Here is a 15,776-nt window from a genome sequence, read left to right on the forward strand (position 1 = left end):
ATAAAATCAGTGTATCGTCATATAAATAGTGAAATAGTCTAAAACCAAACGGAAATAATTAAGCAGTATTCAGTGTATGCGGTCATCCGATCACTGGCGATTTTAAAGTCGCTTGACTTGAAAAGCGTATCCAGGGCTGCCACAAGCGAGCAATTAATTCCCATGTCGTCCGCGTCCTCATTAATGTAATGAGCGGTACGTGCCGGACCGTGCCAGCCCTAGGTTGAACCCCCGCTCGCTGACGGTTCAAAATTATATAAATTCAAAAACTACAGATAATTAAAATTATGAATTACGTTGTTCTGGAAGTTTAATATTAACTAATTTGTATACATTAACTAATTGATTAAACTGTAATGAGCTTGTTATTTAGTTAGTGTTATGTTTGATACCGGGGCAGCGGGAAGATAAATGGGTGATCATAAAATGTGGAATTAAAATTAATCGAGACCGTTAGTATTTGTATCTACGACCTTCTGAACGTATAACATATGAAAGAAACGAATAATTTATTGCAATTTTTATCCAATATATAACCTATTTCATACGGATTTTCGTTACGGATTTATTATATATTTTTATAAGTTAATATATTAAAAATCGATTTAAGAATGAAATTGTAACTTGAAGGTTATATACGGTCGAGTGGGTCTGAAACCTCCGGGCGTTAGGCCGACTGCACACGCTCCAACAAATCGGGTTAAAGATTGAATCGATATAGAGATAGAGACGGAAATATACAGCCTCCATAGGTTAGAGTGGGACGGAGATATTTAATTAAAACGCATCGGATGCTGCATGTACCCGACAAATGTCTATTGTTAAAATATTTATTACTCACATTTTAATCGACGGTCTGTAAAGTGGCTTTATTTTGTGATGTTATTTTTTTTATTACTATGAAAATAAACCACGATAAATTAAATGTGTGTGTATATATATATATATATATTTTCATTTATATATATATGTATATATGTATTATTTGATTTAGCCTTACGAAGAAAGTGCGTGCGGAAGGAAAGATATAACGTAATAAGAGCGGAGATCAAACATCTTAAGTAGAGATGTGACGGAGAAAAAATTTAGTTTCCCATTCCACGTGATCAAGCCTAATGCTATGATTAGTCTGATATATTATTTATATCAATAGAGATTTCCTCAAGCAAGTATAAAAGATGTCTCTTTTGTATAATTTAATTTCCTTATGTTTTAATTGAACTCTTTTTCTCATCTTATTAAAATGACTGGTTTGAGAAGGTAATATATGTAAAGAACTTATGACAATAAGCTTATTAGATACGTTAAAAATTTCGTTATTATTTTATGACTTGTTCTTATAGCGTGATATCGCTTACCGCAGCTTCTCTGGACACGCCTTAAAGCTACATTGTTAGAACAAAAATCGTTACGTTTGACTATATATGGCTTCAGTATATATGGCCTTAATATATAAATCTATACCAAAATATTAGATATTTTAAGATAAGTAACACAAATTATATATATAGAAAATATAGGTACATAGTGATGACTTTTTATGGGAGGGTGACTTCGTAACGTAACGCGTTACGGCGTCTCAATCTGTCTTTCATTTTCTCTCTCGTATTAACGCACCAGTATGAAACGCATGCAGCAAAACTATTTCGATTTATACACAATTTATTCATAAACATTGTTTCAGTAATAGCTTAAACTTTATATAAGTTATACAATTTCTATATCAAATAGTTTAAATTGTCATTTCTGTGGAGCGTCCCTAGACGAACAATATTTTTAAAATTATATTTTTTTTGTTTCCACTTATGTGTATCTGTAAAAATATTGTGTATTGCAAATAAATCGAACCGACTTCATGATTAAAATTTTATTCCTGCACGGATTCTCAGTGAGATGACACATGATTTATATATTAATTGATATATCTGACGTTAAATTTGTGATTCAACGAACAGTAGCCGAAGACGTTTGTAGGAACTAACCGCTTGTACCGTAACATATGTTACAACGTCATCTTTGAATGTTCTTATTGCCTCGTCATGTGTGGTCCGAGTTAGAAACTTACGCTTTTATATCATATATACACTTATATACTTATATAGATCTTGTCAAATTATAAATCTATTGACGATAAAACCTTCTAATATCAAAAAATTTTGGCATGGTAAGTAGTTCTTGTTATTTTTATATCGTCTCTTGAATTGGACCAAACCCCGAAAATATGATTAATGAGCTCTAGATAACAAGTTTGCTGCAAAACGTTTAAACGCTAAAGCATAACGTCACAGGCTTGGAGGTCTTAATTATGTACCTATATGATACGTTATATATATATATAACTACATATATATATATATATATATATATATATATATATATATATAACTACATATATATAACGTACGTAATCCATACAATAATGAAAGTATTATTATATTCATTTGTTCACATTAACGTTGTAAAATCCTTTTATAAGGTTGTAATCCAATCAAATCCAAAGTTCGTATTTTCGCGCCACATCGCTATAAACCTCTTTAAGCTTTTAAGCGCACACCAAAGATCCGTTTATATGACACGGGGCTTACACGACTCCATCCACGTTTGCTACTAGTTTTATATACTACAAATATAATATATATTATATATATTTCTACTGTACGTGTGTATGTCCCTGAACTCCGACCGGCTGGACCGATTTGAATGATTTTCTTTCTTTGTATTTGTGTGGTACCCCAGATGGTTTAAATTCACAAATCGACCCGGCAGATGGCTCTATAGCGAGTACCTAAGGTTATTTTAAGTGAAAACTTTACAATATGTACTGTTTTAACACAGTTTATACATGCACTCTGAGTGCAACTCTGATATTTAGATGGACGGTGACGCGGGCAAATACTAGTAGACGTATATTAAGTAATAATAATAAAATCAATTTCAACTAGTCCTTGAATTAGTTCCGTACAAATCTGTTTGGAGATAGCAAACTGTATTCTAATTTGCTCGTCTTTAACTTATAAAGCTAGATGTTATCTTTAAATGTAACGTGTTAATTAAGTACTGTATACACGACACGGAATTGTATTCAAATCGTGTAGTGTAAACAGGCTTTATATATCCCCATCCCTCTCCATCGTGTCGTCCCTCTCTCACTCAGGACAGATAGCATCTCTTAAGTGAATTTAAGTGAGTCAGTGAATACGCATTTCATCTTGAGGTTTAGCGTGGCAAATTAAATGAATTGTTATAATTCATATCTGTATTAAAATATGTTCTTTAATCGATAACTATTTCATAGTTTTAATATTAATATTATTGTTAGAAGTATTAACGTATGATTGTTAGAAAAACAAGAGATATTAAAATTACATTTAGTTTAAATGTTATTACAGTAGCATTATTATTATTAATATATAATTATATGAATGCAATCGTATTAAAAGAAAATAATGTAATTTTTTTTCATGTTCTATTAAAGTTAATACGCACGAGACTTAGACAACATTTATGTACAACAAAATGGACATATCGACCACTACTAATAACAACTAGTTAATGTTTAAATCAATCGGAGCTATTTATAATTCAAAAATGATAATGCCATAGTATATTAAATCCCATCCTATGTGAATGATTTTAAATGAATTAAGCAACGAACTAGCGTTTTGCATCGCTGGCAACTTATTACGTATGTAGGACTTCAGTTGATTTGCTTAGTGACGGGTGGAGTTGTTTATAAATGTATAGCTTTTTTGACTTTATATATCTTTAACTATGACATATGTTAATGAGGCTTACATTATTATATACTCAATTTGTACCACAAGTTATTTTAGTTTTAAAAACTGAATGAATTTTTTTTTATGACTCTTGAGTTAGTTCGATATAAACAAAGAAACGAAGTGACTTAAAATGACGTTTTTCATTAAAAACATAAATGTATGCAAACTGTTATTAGTAATATATATAGTACATAATATAATAGTCAACCATAGTTGACAAAAGATTTAATTCTTAATATTATTTTCCTTACACAACAACTTATCACTTCCAGTGTTTATTTCATTTAAGTAAAGTACATAAATTCGTTATAATATTATGATAAATCATTACAAAACTTCTGTATAACTATATAATTGGGGCTGTCCGTCCGTATGGTGATCACGTCGGCCTTAAAACCTATTGATATGTACAGACATGTGGGGGCCTTGTTTAGTTTGTGATAAATTTGATTTGAGAGTTTGTGGGAAATATTTCCTAACAATTCGTTACGCTCCCATTGTTTATATCACCTCTAGTAATGTTGTTATGATGGCATTACTGCTAGAGTTTTATTTAGAATCCGGTTCATATTAAAAGGAGGCTTTATTTCAGTTCAGATAAATTTAGGAAATATATATATATATTTTTTTGTACCAATAACCATGAATGCTTGTTATTGAATAAAAATAACATAGTCAATATAAGTTGTGTGTTACAATTAGAAGTTCTGCTTGTGTTTTTAATTTTAAATTCAGTCGTTTGTATCCGAAAATTTCTTCAAGATGAAATTGTGTGTAACTTAAACATGACATCATATTATATTAAATTTATAATTTCATATTCATTAAGGAGCAACAACAACCTCAAACGTCACATATATATGACGGTTTTATAGTGCCACAGATATAAACAAAAATGCATTAAGATCAGATCTGTTTAGCCTGAAAATGTTTTTTTTATCTACACATACGAACTTTCTGAAAACCCACGACAGTAAAAAGAAAAACCAGTATTGACGTCCACAAAAACGTTTAATCAACTAAGTGGATAGTTTAGTCGCTCTGTGGTAAAGAGTTTATTTATTTATTTTGTTACAAAGTACTTTCCTTTGAGTTCATGTAAATGTTATTTAAAGATTTCTTATAATATTCGATAAGAAAATCTGGTGAGTACTCTTTGTAGAGTAAGCATATCAGGTATGTACTAGCAAAGTATTTCAGTTAAATAAAATTATATAACTATGGTCCAGGTAGAGTTCTATACAAACGTTATATTGAATTAAACTACATAATAATCCCTGAAACAAATCCAACAGAACTCTATCAAATAAAATAAGAACTCAATCACACAGCAATGTCCGCGCCAACTCTACATTAACAGAGCGCGCGTGACTAGAGTCTTAATCAGTGAAATAAACCTTCGACTTCAGTGTGTGCTTTTATATGAAATGTAAAGCTTAATACTGTATGACTCTATTAATGATTAATATTCATAATATTATTCTGAAACTGTCTAAATTCATATAAACTTTCACAAGTTTCTGTCTAATATATTAATAGTACTTTTGGGTCGAAATTATTCGAATAGAAAAATATATAAGATTTTTATATAAATAAATATATATATATATATATATAATAAGATCTTGAACACTCACACAAACTAACAGTCAGACATACTCACATAGTACATTGATGGTGTGTGTGGCGACCACGTTCTCAGTCAGTTGTCCGTTAATGCCGTGGCATACCACGACGATCGACCGCCGATGTGGCTCCACCACCACTGTGATATTAGATGTGGTGATCCAACCACCTAGTCAAAAAATAACATTATTTATAACAGATCCAGCAGTGCTAGACATTTCAAATCCAAGTTGCTTATTATATTACTAATATGCAAATGATATTCCTATTAAAATCAATCCAGATTCGGAGAGAAGCCGGAACAAACAGATAAACTGACAGTTGTATTTTGGTATATGTGTCTTGTATGTATATACATTCATATGCATTTAGTAAAATGCGAGTTTGTAATAAAACAAAAAGGTACTACAATATTTATATATTTGTATGGAAATGAATATGAAATAAAATACTAAACTTGTCACCTAAGAAAAAAAATGTTCTTATATTAAAAGTTGATAAGTTATTAAAACATCACAATTAAATAAGTAATTGTAATATCATAAATTTATTGCTACTAAAACTAAGTCTACAGGTGACAAGTCTTTGAAGTTAAATGTAAGAAAGAAAAAGATAAATTTTCTAAAGAAAATTTATATTAATATTGGAATTTCAAATGAAGACAATGTTAATTAACGTATGAAGGTAGAAATTACTCAACCAAATTAATGTCTTACCATCGGGAGATATGACGGTTCTGTTGCTTGCTTCCCTGTGATGTTTACCTAAGACCAACCATTTGATATCAGCAGCTGGGTTTGAAGGGGCCGTGCTGCAACTTAAGGGTACTGGATCACCGACCCTCGCCTCTGAAGGGCCAGATATCGTCACGTGGGATGGTGCAACTAGGTAACGACAAAGATAGTTGTATTAAGAGGTTGATACAGAGCTCTTTTAATAAAGCGAAATTTGATGAAGAAAAGTGTTTTGATATCATAAATTATCGCAATCTTTATGTACACTTTGCTAACATTGAAGAAAATATGTGGACTTCAATTGCATAGGTTAAGTTGGAACCTTAATATCCTAAAATATGTACAGAGCTTTGCCCTCTATAAAGCATTAAAGTGAGATAACATTTCTAGACTTGGTTTGTTTTCAGCGAGCCCTTTTTACGAATCCGTTCACGCCAGAAAATTCAGACGCTCATGAACAAATGTCCAATAAAAAAGTAATTTGTCACTAGCATAAATCTTCTAAGGTATCTGCAGGCAGAACTTTGAACCTTTTAATACTTGAGCAAGGGATTTTTTTATGATTTTTCATGAAGCAATTTAATGTTTATTGATCTTGTTTTATACAATGTTATAACAATTGAGAAGAATGGTTATGGCTCATTAAACTACTCATACATGTAAAAAAATACCTACCGACCATCCTGACATCATTTTAAAATGCTCTTCAATATATTCGTAGCAATATTCTCGCTTTTGAGAACAATTTCATACTAAATTATTCAGAGCAATTTTATACCAACTGTTTTCTCGAAAACATTAGAAAGAAAGGATGCTGCTATAAAATTCATGATCTCAATGTCTTTTTGGTCTCTGCAATTATTCAGTAACAAACAAACTGAGCAATTTGAGAAACGTTTAAAAATTCAAATAGAAAAAGCAATCGCGAAAACTGAAATCAGAGGGGAGGATGTGGAAATGTAATCTTAAGAGAAACTTTCTTTAAAAATACCACCCGAGTAGCGGCGTCAATGGCTGCTCTAAATTAAAACTTTCTTAAGAATGGAAACCTTATTGGCTAGATTTTAAAGCTACTGCATTGTGGTTATTTCTAAGGGACATATTGAAAAGTTGACTTTATGAAGTCCTTTTAAGTTTCTTTAAAACTAGCAGTTAAACTATCGGAGTAATTTAATTTAGAACATGCTGATATAAATGTGAAAACTAATCAAAAAGATTCAAGTGGAATTATTATACGATAAGATGTCGAGTGTTATCTTGAATAACAATAGGAGCCGAACTTCGTATAGATTACTTTAAGTAGATTCTATAGAAGGTATCGACTTGGCCAAACAATGATATTTCCAACTCAAATCCCTACTTTATATCTTCGACTTTAAAAATGGCTCGCCAAACATTTTCGTTGGTTACAAATGCCTTTGGTGTTTAACTCGTTTCTTCCCATTGTCACTTCGGGAGAAAACTTTCAAAAACTGCTCCTTAAACAGAATACGTTATATATCGTCGGAGTTTGGACGGAGTTGAAAAATAGTCGGATCGTTTCTATACGGATCCGATGTCCCATTTGGGGGGATTTGCTTTCAAAACATCGGTTCCGTGTTAAAGTCCGGATTTAGTTGTATGTATAATCAATTCCATAAAGTCCTTTTAGTGTTCTGCGCTTTTGAAACGTATGCGTTAGATATCGATTACTTGAACTAGCGGAGTACAGTGTATTTGAACGCTTTGAGTGCGGAACTGAATTTACACATATGTTACGGATTTCTCAGGGGAGTGCGGCAATAAAATTACATAGCGAAGTGAAGATTGGTTCCATTAATTTTTCAGCATATAGTTAATATAAATTAAATCTACAAGCGAGACTAGAGTGACTATTAAAATGTATGGCTATAAATAAGATTTACGTTTTCGATTTCTAAACCTGGTAAAATTTCAACAAAAGGTAATTTATTCTATACGAGTCTTAAACTTTTGAATAAACTATTCAAGCAAAACTATGATAATTTGAATTTACCGTACTTTTTGAGTTTCAGCAATAAATCTTGAGATACGTATCAAATCACAAAATTTTCAAATTGGATTCATGAAGGGTTAATTTAACCCGTTAAATAACAGCAAGTTTATATAACAAACTCCATAATCGAGCTAACCCTTCAAAGTCAAATCCCTTTGACCTTTGAGAGTCCCAAATTGTCGAGAAAAAGTATTTCAGAATCCGAAGGCATTTCGTTTGTATTTACCTATGGGACGCAAAGTTTTCTTTAATAAACAATAAGAAAGAGAAGGTTGGCGTGGGACTGGGCAAGACCAAATCACCTTTATTTTGTAAGATAAAACTAAACAACACTTTGATCCGATTCTGTGTTTCGAATCTTAAATGATATTAAATATTTTCTTGCTTATCTTTTTTACAAAGTGGACCAAGATAGGATTTTATATACAAAAAGGATCTCTAAAACCTATTTAATATCGAAATTATATAAAAAAAGTCGGTCACACCGAATCGCTCATGGCTTGCACCAACATTGAAACATTTTATTTTCTGACTACCCCTGTTTGACTAGCTGCTTTGTCAAAGGATTTTTGTATTCGTAGGGCGTTGTGAAATTGTGTGTACATAACATTTTTACTAACGTAAATAGACCTTTTGAGAGTTTTAATATTTTATACAAGGTCACTATTTTTTTAATTAATATATCGATAGCAATCCTTAGCAAAATTAACATAGAACTGTGTTGCGCATGTTTTTTACTTTATAACTTGAATGTATCTGTGATTTCGTGCTTTTGGACTTAATCTAGCATTTTCATATTTACTTTCATAATTTAATTTCCGGATATTAGTTCTAAATTTTGAAAAATTATATTCGTACTGAAATTCGTTTTCCTCTGTATGAAAACATCACTTCTATTAGCAATTTTAGCATTCAAAGGTACAGACATATTGACGTATAAATTCGTATGGAAATATACTCGGTTATTCTATCCAATTATTGTATCTCTCAGTTGATTTAATCAGTTTTAGATTCTAGAAATCCGTTACGAGTAATGGAACAACAAGCTCGTATTGTATCGTATCGTATTTCCTGGATAAAATGATAAATTTTCCATCTACTTCCGTGAAAAATACCAAAAAAATATATATTATTTATTTTACTAAAACATACTTCACTCAAACTAAGAGACAATATGCAAATGTTTATATATACTTACATAGAACAGTGAGATCTATTTCGGCCTTCAGCGTGTTGCTTATCATGATGTTTTTAGCCTCACAAGTGTATCTCGCTTTGTTATCAGACGCATCCGCCTTGAAAGACAACACGTTTTCGGACATCCTGCCGCTTGTCCTGAAACAGAATTTGATATCAGTGAAACCTTAAAATATTGTTATGATAACAATTATCACAAAATACATTAATGTTTATTACTACTACATAAATATAAAAATAATGACAGTAGTTTTTAAGAAACATTTACAAATAGACAAGCAAATTTAAAGTCACATACGCTTTAAATTCTATACCAGGATGAAAATATTTAATTTACGATACTTTTTTTTTTTCAAATAAAAACTTCATTAACATCATAAAAGTCCCAACGAAGTTCCCAACATTATTTCTATTAATTTATTAAACCTTTCAATTTGATATATAGCGCGTAATTTAAATCTAGCAAAACTGTAAAGACAACCTCATGAAAACTGAAAAACGATCGCCTCAACTCACAAGGTTGACTCCAGCTTTGAAGTCTTAATTACTTTCATTCGTGTATTTCATCTTGGTGGCAGATAAAGTTAGCTTACCTCTTCTATTAAATAGGGTTGGCGGTATCAAAAAATTATTCATTTAGGAGCGGCTTTAAATATGGCTCTTTAGAAAATGTTTTTGTTGTATATATTATTAGGTTTGAATTTAAATTATTCTAAAACATCCATGTGTTTTTCAATACATCGAGAGTGAAATGTTACTTTTATATGACTAGTTTATGGCCGCGACTTGGTCCGTGTGGATTTTGGAATTCGGTTCTTAGATAAATTGTCATAACATATACTTAAATAAAATAGACATGTTTGAGCTACATTACTACAGTTTCATCAAAATTAGTTTCGTCATTTTTAAATGAAAGAGCGACGAAAATACATACATCCAAATGTCCTCACAATATTATTAGTAGAGCATAGTTGAAAATTAGCCAACAGTAATAATGAATTAAAGTAGTCATCTCTTAAGCATGTTATTATTGTAGGATACATCATACATGACTTTTTACTAATAAAAAGTCTCGTAAACTATAATTTTATCATAATGTGACATCGATACGGTTTTATTAAAATGTATTTCTTTTAAATTTATTCATCGCCGACCCCAAACTTAGGAACCTCTTTAATATTTATAAAGTTGTCACCGAATTTTCTTACTTTTTTATACTTTAGTTTTTTTAAAGCGTTGTGTTAGTTCGCGCTGCGTCAAATAACAATAAGTTTGTAACAAATGATAAATAAATATTCGAACGTATAGTTTTATTTAAATAAGTTAAGAAAATTGTATTTTTATTTAATTTGATAGTAAAATATATACTGAATTTATCACAAGCGATGATGTACAACACATAGTCTTTCGAATATAAATTAACATTACAATTTTTTCACAATCTGTTTCCTTTATAAATATAATATTTAAACGCCCCTATAAATTATTTGTTCCCGACAAAGGAATACATATTTTCAGAGCCGAAAAAGCGCCGTAACCCTGAATGCTATGAATATTCGATCGGTCTTGTGTTCCTTAACGCTACTATTGAGCCCATATTTTAAATACAGTGCCTCGGTCTTATTATGAAAACAGCGGAAGAAATCTTTTGAAATCTATATAGATTTACGATCGGAAATGAAATGATATTGACGATTTTACCATGGTGAAATTAGAAAGGAATTTGGAAGAAAATTTTAATGAGTTAGGTTAATTGTAGTCAATATTTTTTGGAAGCATGTGGATTTGGTGCAGGTGAGTTCCACTGATACAGACCGATTTTCCATTATGACTAACAGGCCCGGCAGATCTATTTCCACCTTTTCTTATCACGTTCATCCATCTCGTTGCTTCCTAAATCCGATGCTTTGAATGACAGCATCGCATTTGTAACTATAAGCACAGTTTACTAGTTTTCGCTACTGACACAATTTGTTTGACATACTCATACGTGCAAACATAGAACTGGCGTTAGTGACGACTGAATAGAAAAGTTATTTATATGATAAATAATATTAATTAAATTTCAATCTAGAAATTTCGAATTTGTTTTTTTAAGAACTACTATAAATTCGTATTACTTTTTGTTATCAATAGGAATAGGACGAATGTGAATGTAAGGAAATTAAAGAGCTTTATAAAGGTACAATTAGTTGTCGAAGTAAAACATAAGTATTGAATTATAATATTGTATAATGACCGTTTTTTGGCTTCGCTCGGTCCCGACAATAATACTTTCCCACAAAAGTCAGGCACCGTAACAGAAGGCATTGGACGATAATAATTAAGATAATTGAAATTCCTTATACATTTTATTTAGATTACTATTAATGAAATACAAAAAAAAAAATATCAGGAAAAATCTTGATTAAGACGTCTCTTTAAGTTGAAAAAAATATTTTTCATTTCAATAAACAAGAGAGAAAGTAATAACGATTTAGACGTATCGATGGAACTATCTTTTCTTGTTAAAATTTCCATTTCCGCGTCTAAAAACGGTTCTTTGAGATCCAATCTCGGCCCTTCATAAAAAGCTTGTTTGACTGATAGCTGTCGTTTAGACTCCGACTTGGAATAAAATATGATGTAAAATATGATGGCTTAGTGACGATCAGACAGAAAGATATGAGCGGTTAATATTTTTCATAGAACCATATATTATAGTCTAATACATAAATTTTACTATTGCAATGAAAATTTCGCTTCTCTGTAGTACACACGGGCGTAACTTTTATAATGGACAGAGTTATACAGACGGTATAGATTGGAAAGAAAAATGAATTCCGTTTATAACTAAACCTCACAGATAATATTAAAATGATTACTCAAGATCCCGAGGCCGCAGCGTACTGCCAAAACGATCTTCCGTTAACGATGTATTTATGATGCATCCTTTTTTAGAGCTACAATAGATTTGAATGATGGCATAATAATAGCGTCCAAACTTTGTTGATTGATACGCCGACTTTTTCGGACAACCCGTTGGAAACCACTCGAACGTATAATATCTATTATAATAATATTAAAACACTTTGTATAACAATTTTACGAAATGATATTCGGGCAGCTGTCACAGGATTAAGTGAATGCGGAAGCGAATGCCGCAATTAAATATGAAATTATTTGACCTATCTGCCATTGTTTGTATGAAATTTTATAATAAATTATAATGAATATTATATAGGAAGAGATAAACGTACTTTTAATTTGCTACACAAATTTGATTTCTATTCAAATTTAATGCACATAAAAGGGACCCATCAACTCGGCAGACGTTAACTAGACTAATAGACGTACATAAATTATTTTCAGTGTTCCACGGAGTTTTAATTTAGGAAAAAATGTTTAAAGAAACATCTTCGCCCTTGTCTTTAATAAATGTTCACATAAACAAAATGCATCTTTGTCTGAGAGAATAAATGAGAATAAACGCATTAAAGTAACGCCAGAGGAATCATCCAATGTTTTTTGTAACTTGTTAGACTTATTGATGAGTAAAATTTTAGCCTATAGTTTTTTATTCAAATTTGACTTTGAGTAAATGTCACACAAGTAAGGAATGTGTTCATTAAATTATTGTGTTAAATTAGAATTATTGGCGATTAAAGGATATGAAAACCGTCTGAGTGATATTAAAAATAGTCTTAATTGCGAGTCGGTACGGAAAATTGTTATAAATTATCTAATTACTTATGCAACGTGTTCCAACATACAAATCCCGCTAACGCCTATGTCTTAAGACTATTATAAATTTCTCTCTAAATTTTCTGAGGCGTTATTTATTACTTAATCTCGACTTGCTGAGAATGTTTTTAAGAGTAAACTGTCTGTGATATAACGCTTTGAAGCATGGGTTAATGTTCTATTCTCAAGGATATTAACGTCTTAACATTTATGACACAGCATTCAAATTCTGATGTTATATCTATTAAGTAAATGACTTTAAGTAACGAGAATCATATTTTTGATTATTATAACGAGAGCGTTTATAATATTGAAAAATATATTAAGACTTTCTAAACAGTTGCTAAATTCAACTGTCTCATACGTTATATTTAATAACGGTAAAGATTTTATATATAAATAAAATTTTAATAGTTTCAAAATATTTAAGAAATTTGCTCAAGAAGTTGATTAAAGTATATATGAATGGAATGAGTAAGTAAATTATTCATTGCACTTAAAGTTTCAACTTTATCAGTTGACGAGGAACGAGCAACTTTAAATGTTTTATCTGGTTCTGCTAAAATTATAATACTTTTGACTGTAATTGTGCAAGTGCATGATAAGTGTGTTATATAAAATTTTAGACTTTGAGTACTCTGAACAGAATAACCCCTATTTCTGAGTGGGAAGCATTCAAATATTAGATAGAGCAGTCAATAAAAACTAGTCGCGTTCATTTGTCACATACTATAACCACAAAACTTACCACCCAAAAAAACAAATCCACGCGAGATTTTAAAGAAATTCATCTGTATAACGTCCAAGATTTATGGCACTTGAAAACTTCTGGTTGCTATAACTCGGGCTGCATGAAATATTAAACTTCTCCAAGGTTACTCGCACCAACTATTTTATCATTTCCATGCCAGATTATTTTTGAGCCAGTAATAATGGAGACAATTCAAATTGTCATTTGGTACAGTGAAAAAATTAATACCGGCCTCCGTGATTGCTTTCAAGAAATATGAAAGCATTTTATTTCGAGATGTACATATTTTTCTCATATAAATAGGTACTGTAGTTCCTTTATAACATCTTGATAAGATGAAATTTATGCGGTTTAGAAAAATTAATTATCAAATCATATAATAAAGATCTCCTATCATAATAAGCACTTGGTAGATGGACTACTAAGCATTAGCGTTACATATTAAACGTCGTTTATTTCAATCCTGATAACCGCATTCTAGACAGAGTCGCGAAGGACAGCTAGTGTTAAAAATGTATTCATCAGACAACAAAAGTCTTATCTCTATAAAAGCAACAGAAAATTTAAAACTAAATATACTTTTACAGCGCACCTAGTGGAAAATTTAAACTATAATCCGAAATAATTCCTAGAACAATTCAGCCATTAAACTTTTTCCCCGGCGTCGCTTTCTCGAGTGTAATTTCACTCAATTTTGCTTCAGTGTAGTCTTACAAAGAAAAACGTTTTCCTCCATCCTGTATTCTATTACAATTGTGGTGTAAGTCACAGGAAACGGGCGATGTCATGGGACATAGAATACTCTGATTGATATACCTTCAATCATGTCATACTTTTTAATTGAACTTAATAAAAATACTCCAAAAAATATTTTTTAATTATCTTTTATGCCATAAAAAATGACAAAGAATTTAAATAAAAAAAAAATGTATTACAATATTATAGTTATTTAAATTTAACATCGCTGACTCACTTAACTTAAGCCACTCATATTATATCAAGGACATAAGATACTACACGTTAATATGCTTTGAAGTATTATTGCCAAAATTGAACGACATTCTACTCGACATGATTTTATTACGGCACTTAAGTTAAGCGAATTAATTAAATTTAAATTTATACTAAACAGGAATCCCTTCTATGTAACACTAGCGCTCTGTAGAAGTAAAAATATTAACAACAATTTTCAGCCTAAACTAACATAACGTCGGGGAAGTATAAAAAATGAATAAAGGTTGTCCCGTCACGTCTTACAATTCGGAGCTTAACCCGGGAATCGAACTCTGACCCTGAGAGTAATCCGCTGACCATTTGTCATGCCGCTGAATGCGACAGAACGATTTTCATGACGATTATGTTAAACGTAGCCCCTGAGATGGCTGGGTTACATTGCAAAGATATGGTTTGCACATGCAGCATCAGTATGATCAGATGCCTTGGCAGAGACATTACCCACATGTGTGGAAGATATTTAACTTAGAATACACACTTTTGTGTTCACATAGATAATAAAAAAAATATGACGTAACAGATTATTGGGTTTATTATTTATATATGTATATATAATTTTTGTGTATTATAAATTTTAGTGCTCTTAACACACAGCAATGTACGTTCTGTTCTTAACGGCATATAAAAGTCGCCAAACTCTAAAGAAGTACAATCAATTAAAACCCCTTTTTCCAATTTCATCACAAATCTAATACGATTTATTATGAGAAAGGTTGTTACCTTAGAAGGGAACATCATACCATAAAGTTATCGCCTTAAATACTTAAAGTATATTACGTATAATAAATAATCTAACTGTCAAGACAATTCACCAACTGTTGCTCCAACAATATATCATATAAGAATAAGTAATCATTCTTCCGTAAGTGTTTAATATTTATACATATATTACGATGACGTCTCGGATGTAAGTAAAATTTTACTTTAAAGAGGAAATT

The 15,776-nt window shown here is 30.9% G+C and overlaps 1 protein-coding gene across 1 annotated transcript in view; it reads right to left on the reverse strand.

Moving 5' to 3' along the window:
* The window catches only part of LOC116775607 (nephrin), a 109,767-nt gene that overhangs the window by 12,774 nt on the left and 81,217 nt on the right, over positions 1–15,776 (reverse strand). The window contains exons 9-11 of the mRNA XM_032668528.2: positions 9,352–9,488; positions 6,122–6,289; positions 5,443–5,574 (exon numbers count right to left, since the gene is read on the reverse strand). Coding sequence (XP_032524419.1) covers positions 5,443–5,574; positions 6,122–6,289; positions 9,352–9,488 — 437 coding nt within the window. The remainder of the gene's footprint in view (positions 1–5,442; positions 5,575–6,121; positions 6,290–9,351; positions 9,489–15,776) is intronic.

This window comes from Danaus plexippus, chromosome 27 (genome assembly GCF_018135715.1).
Source record: "Danaus plexippus chromosome 27, MEX_DaPlex, whole genome shotgun sequence".
Taxonomy (NCBI): Eukaryota; Metazoa; Arthropoda; class Insecta; order Lepidoptera; family Nymphalidae; genus Danaus; species Danaus plexippus.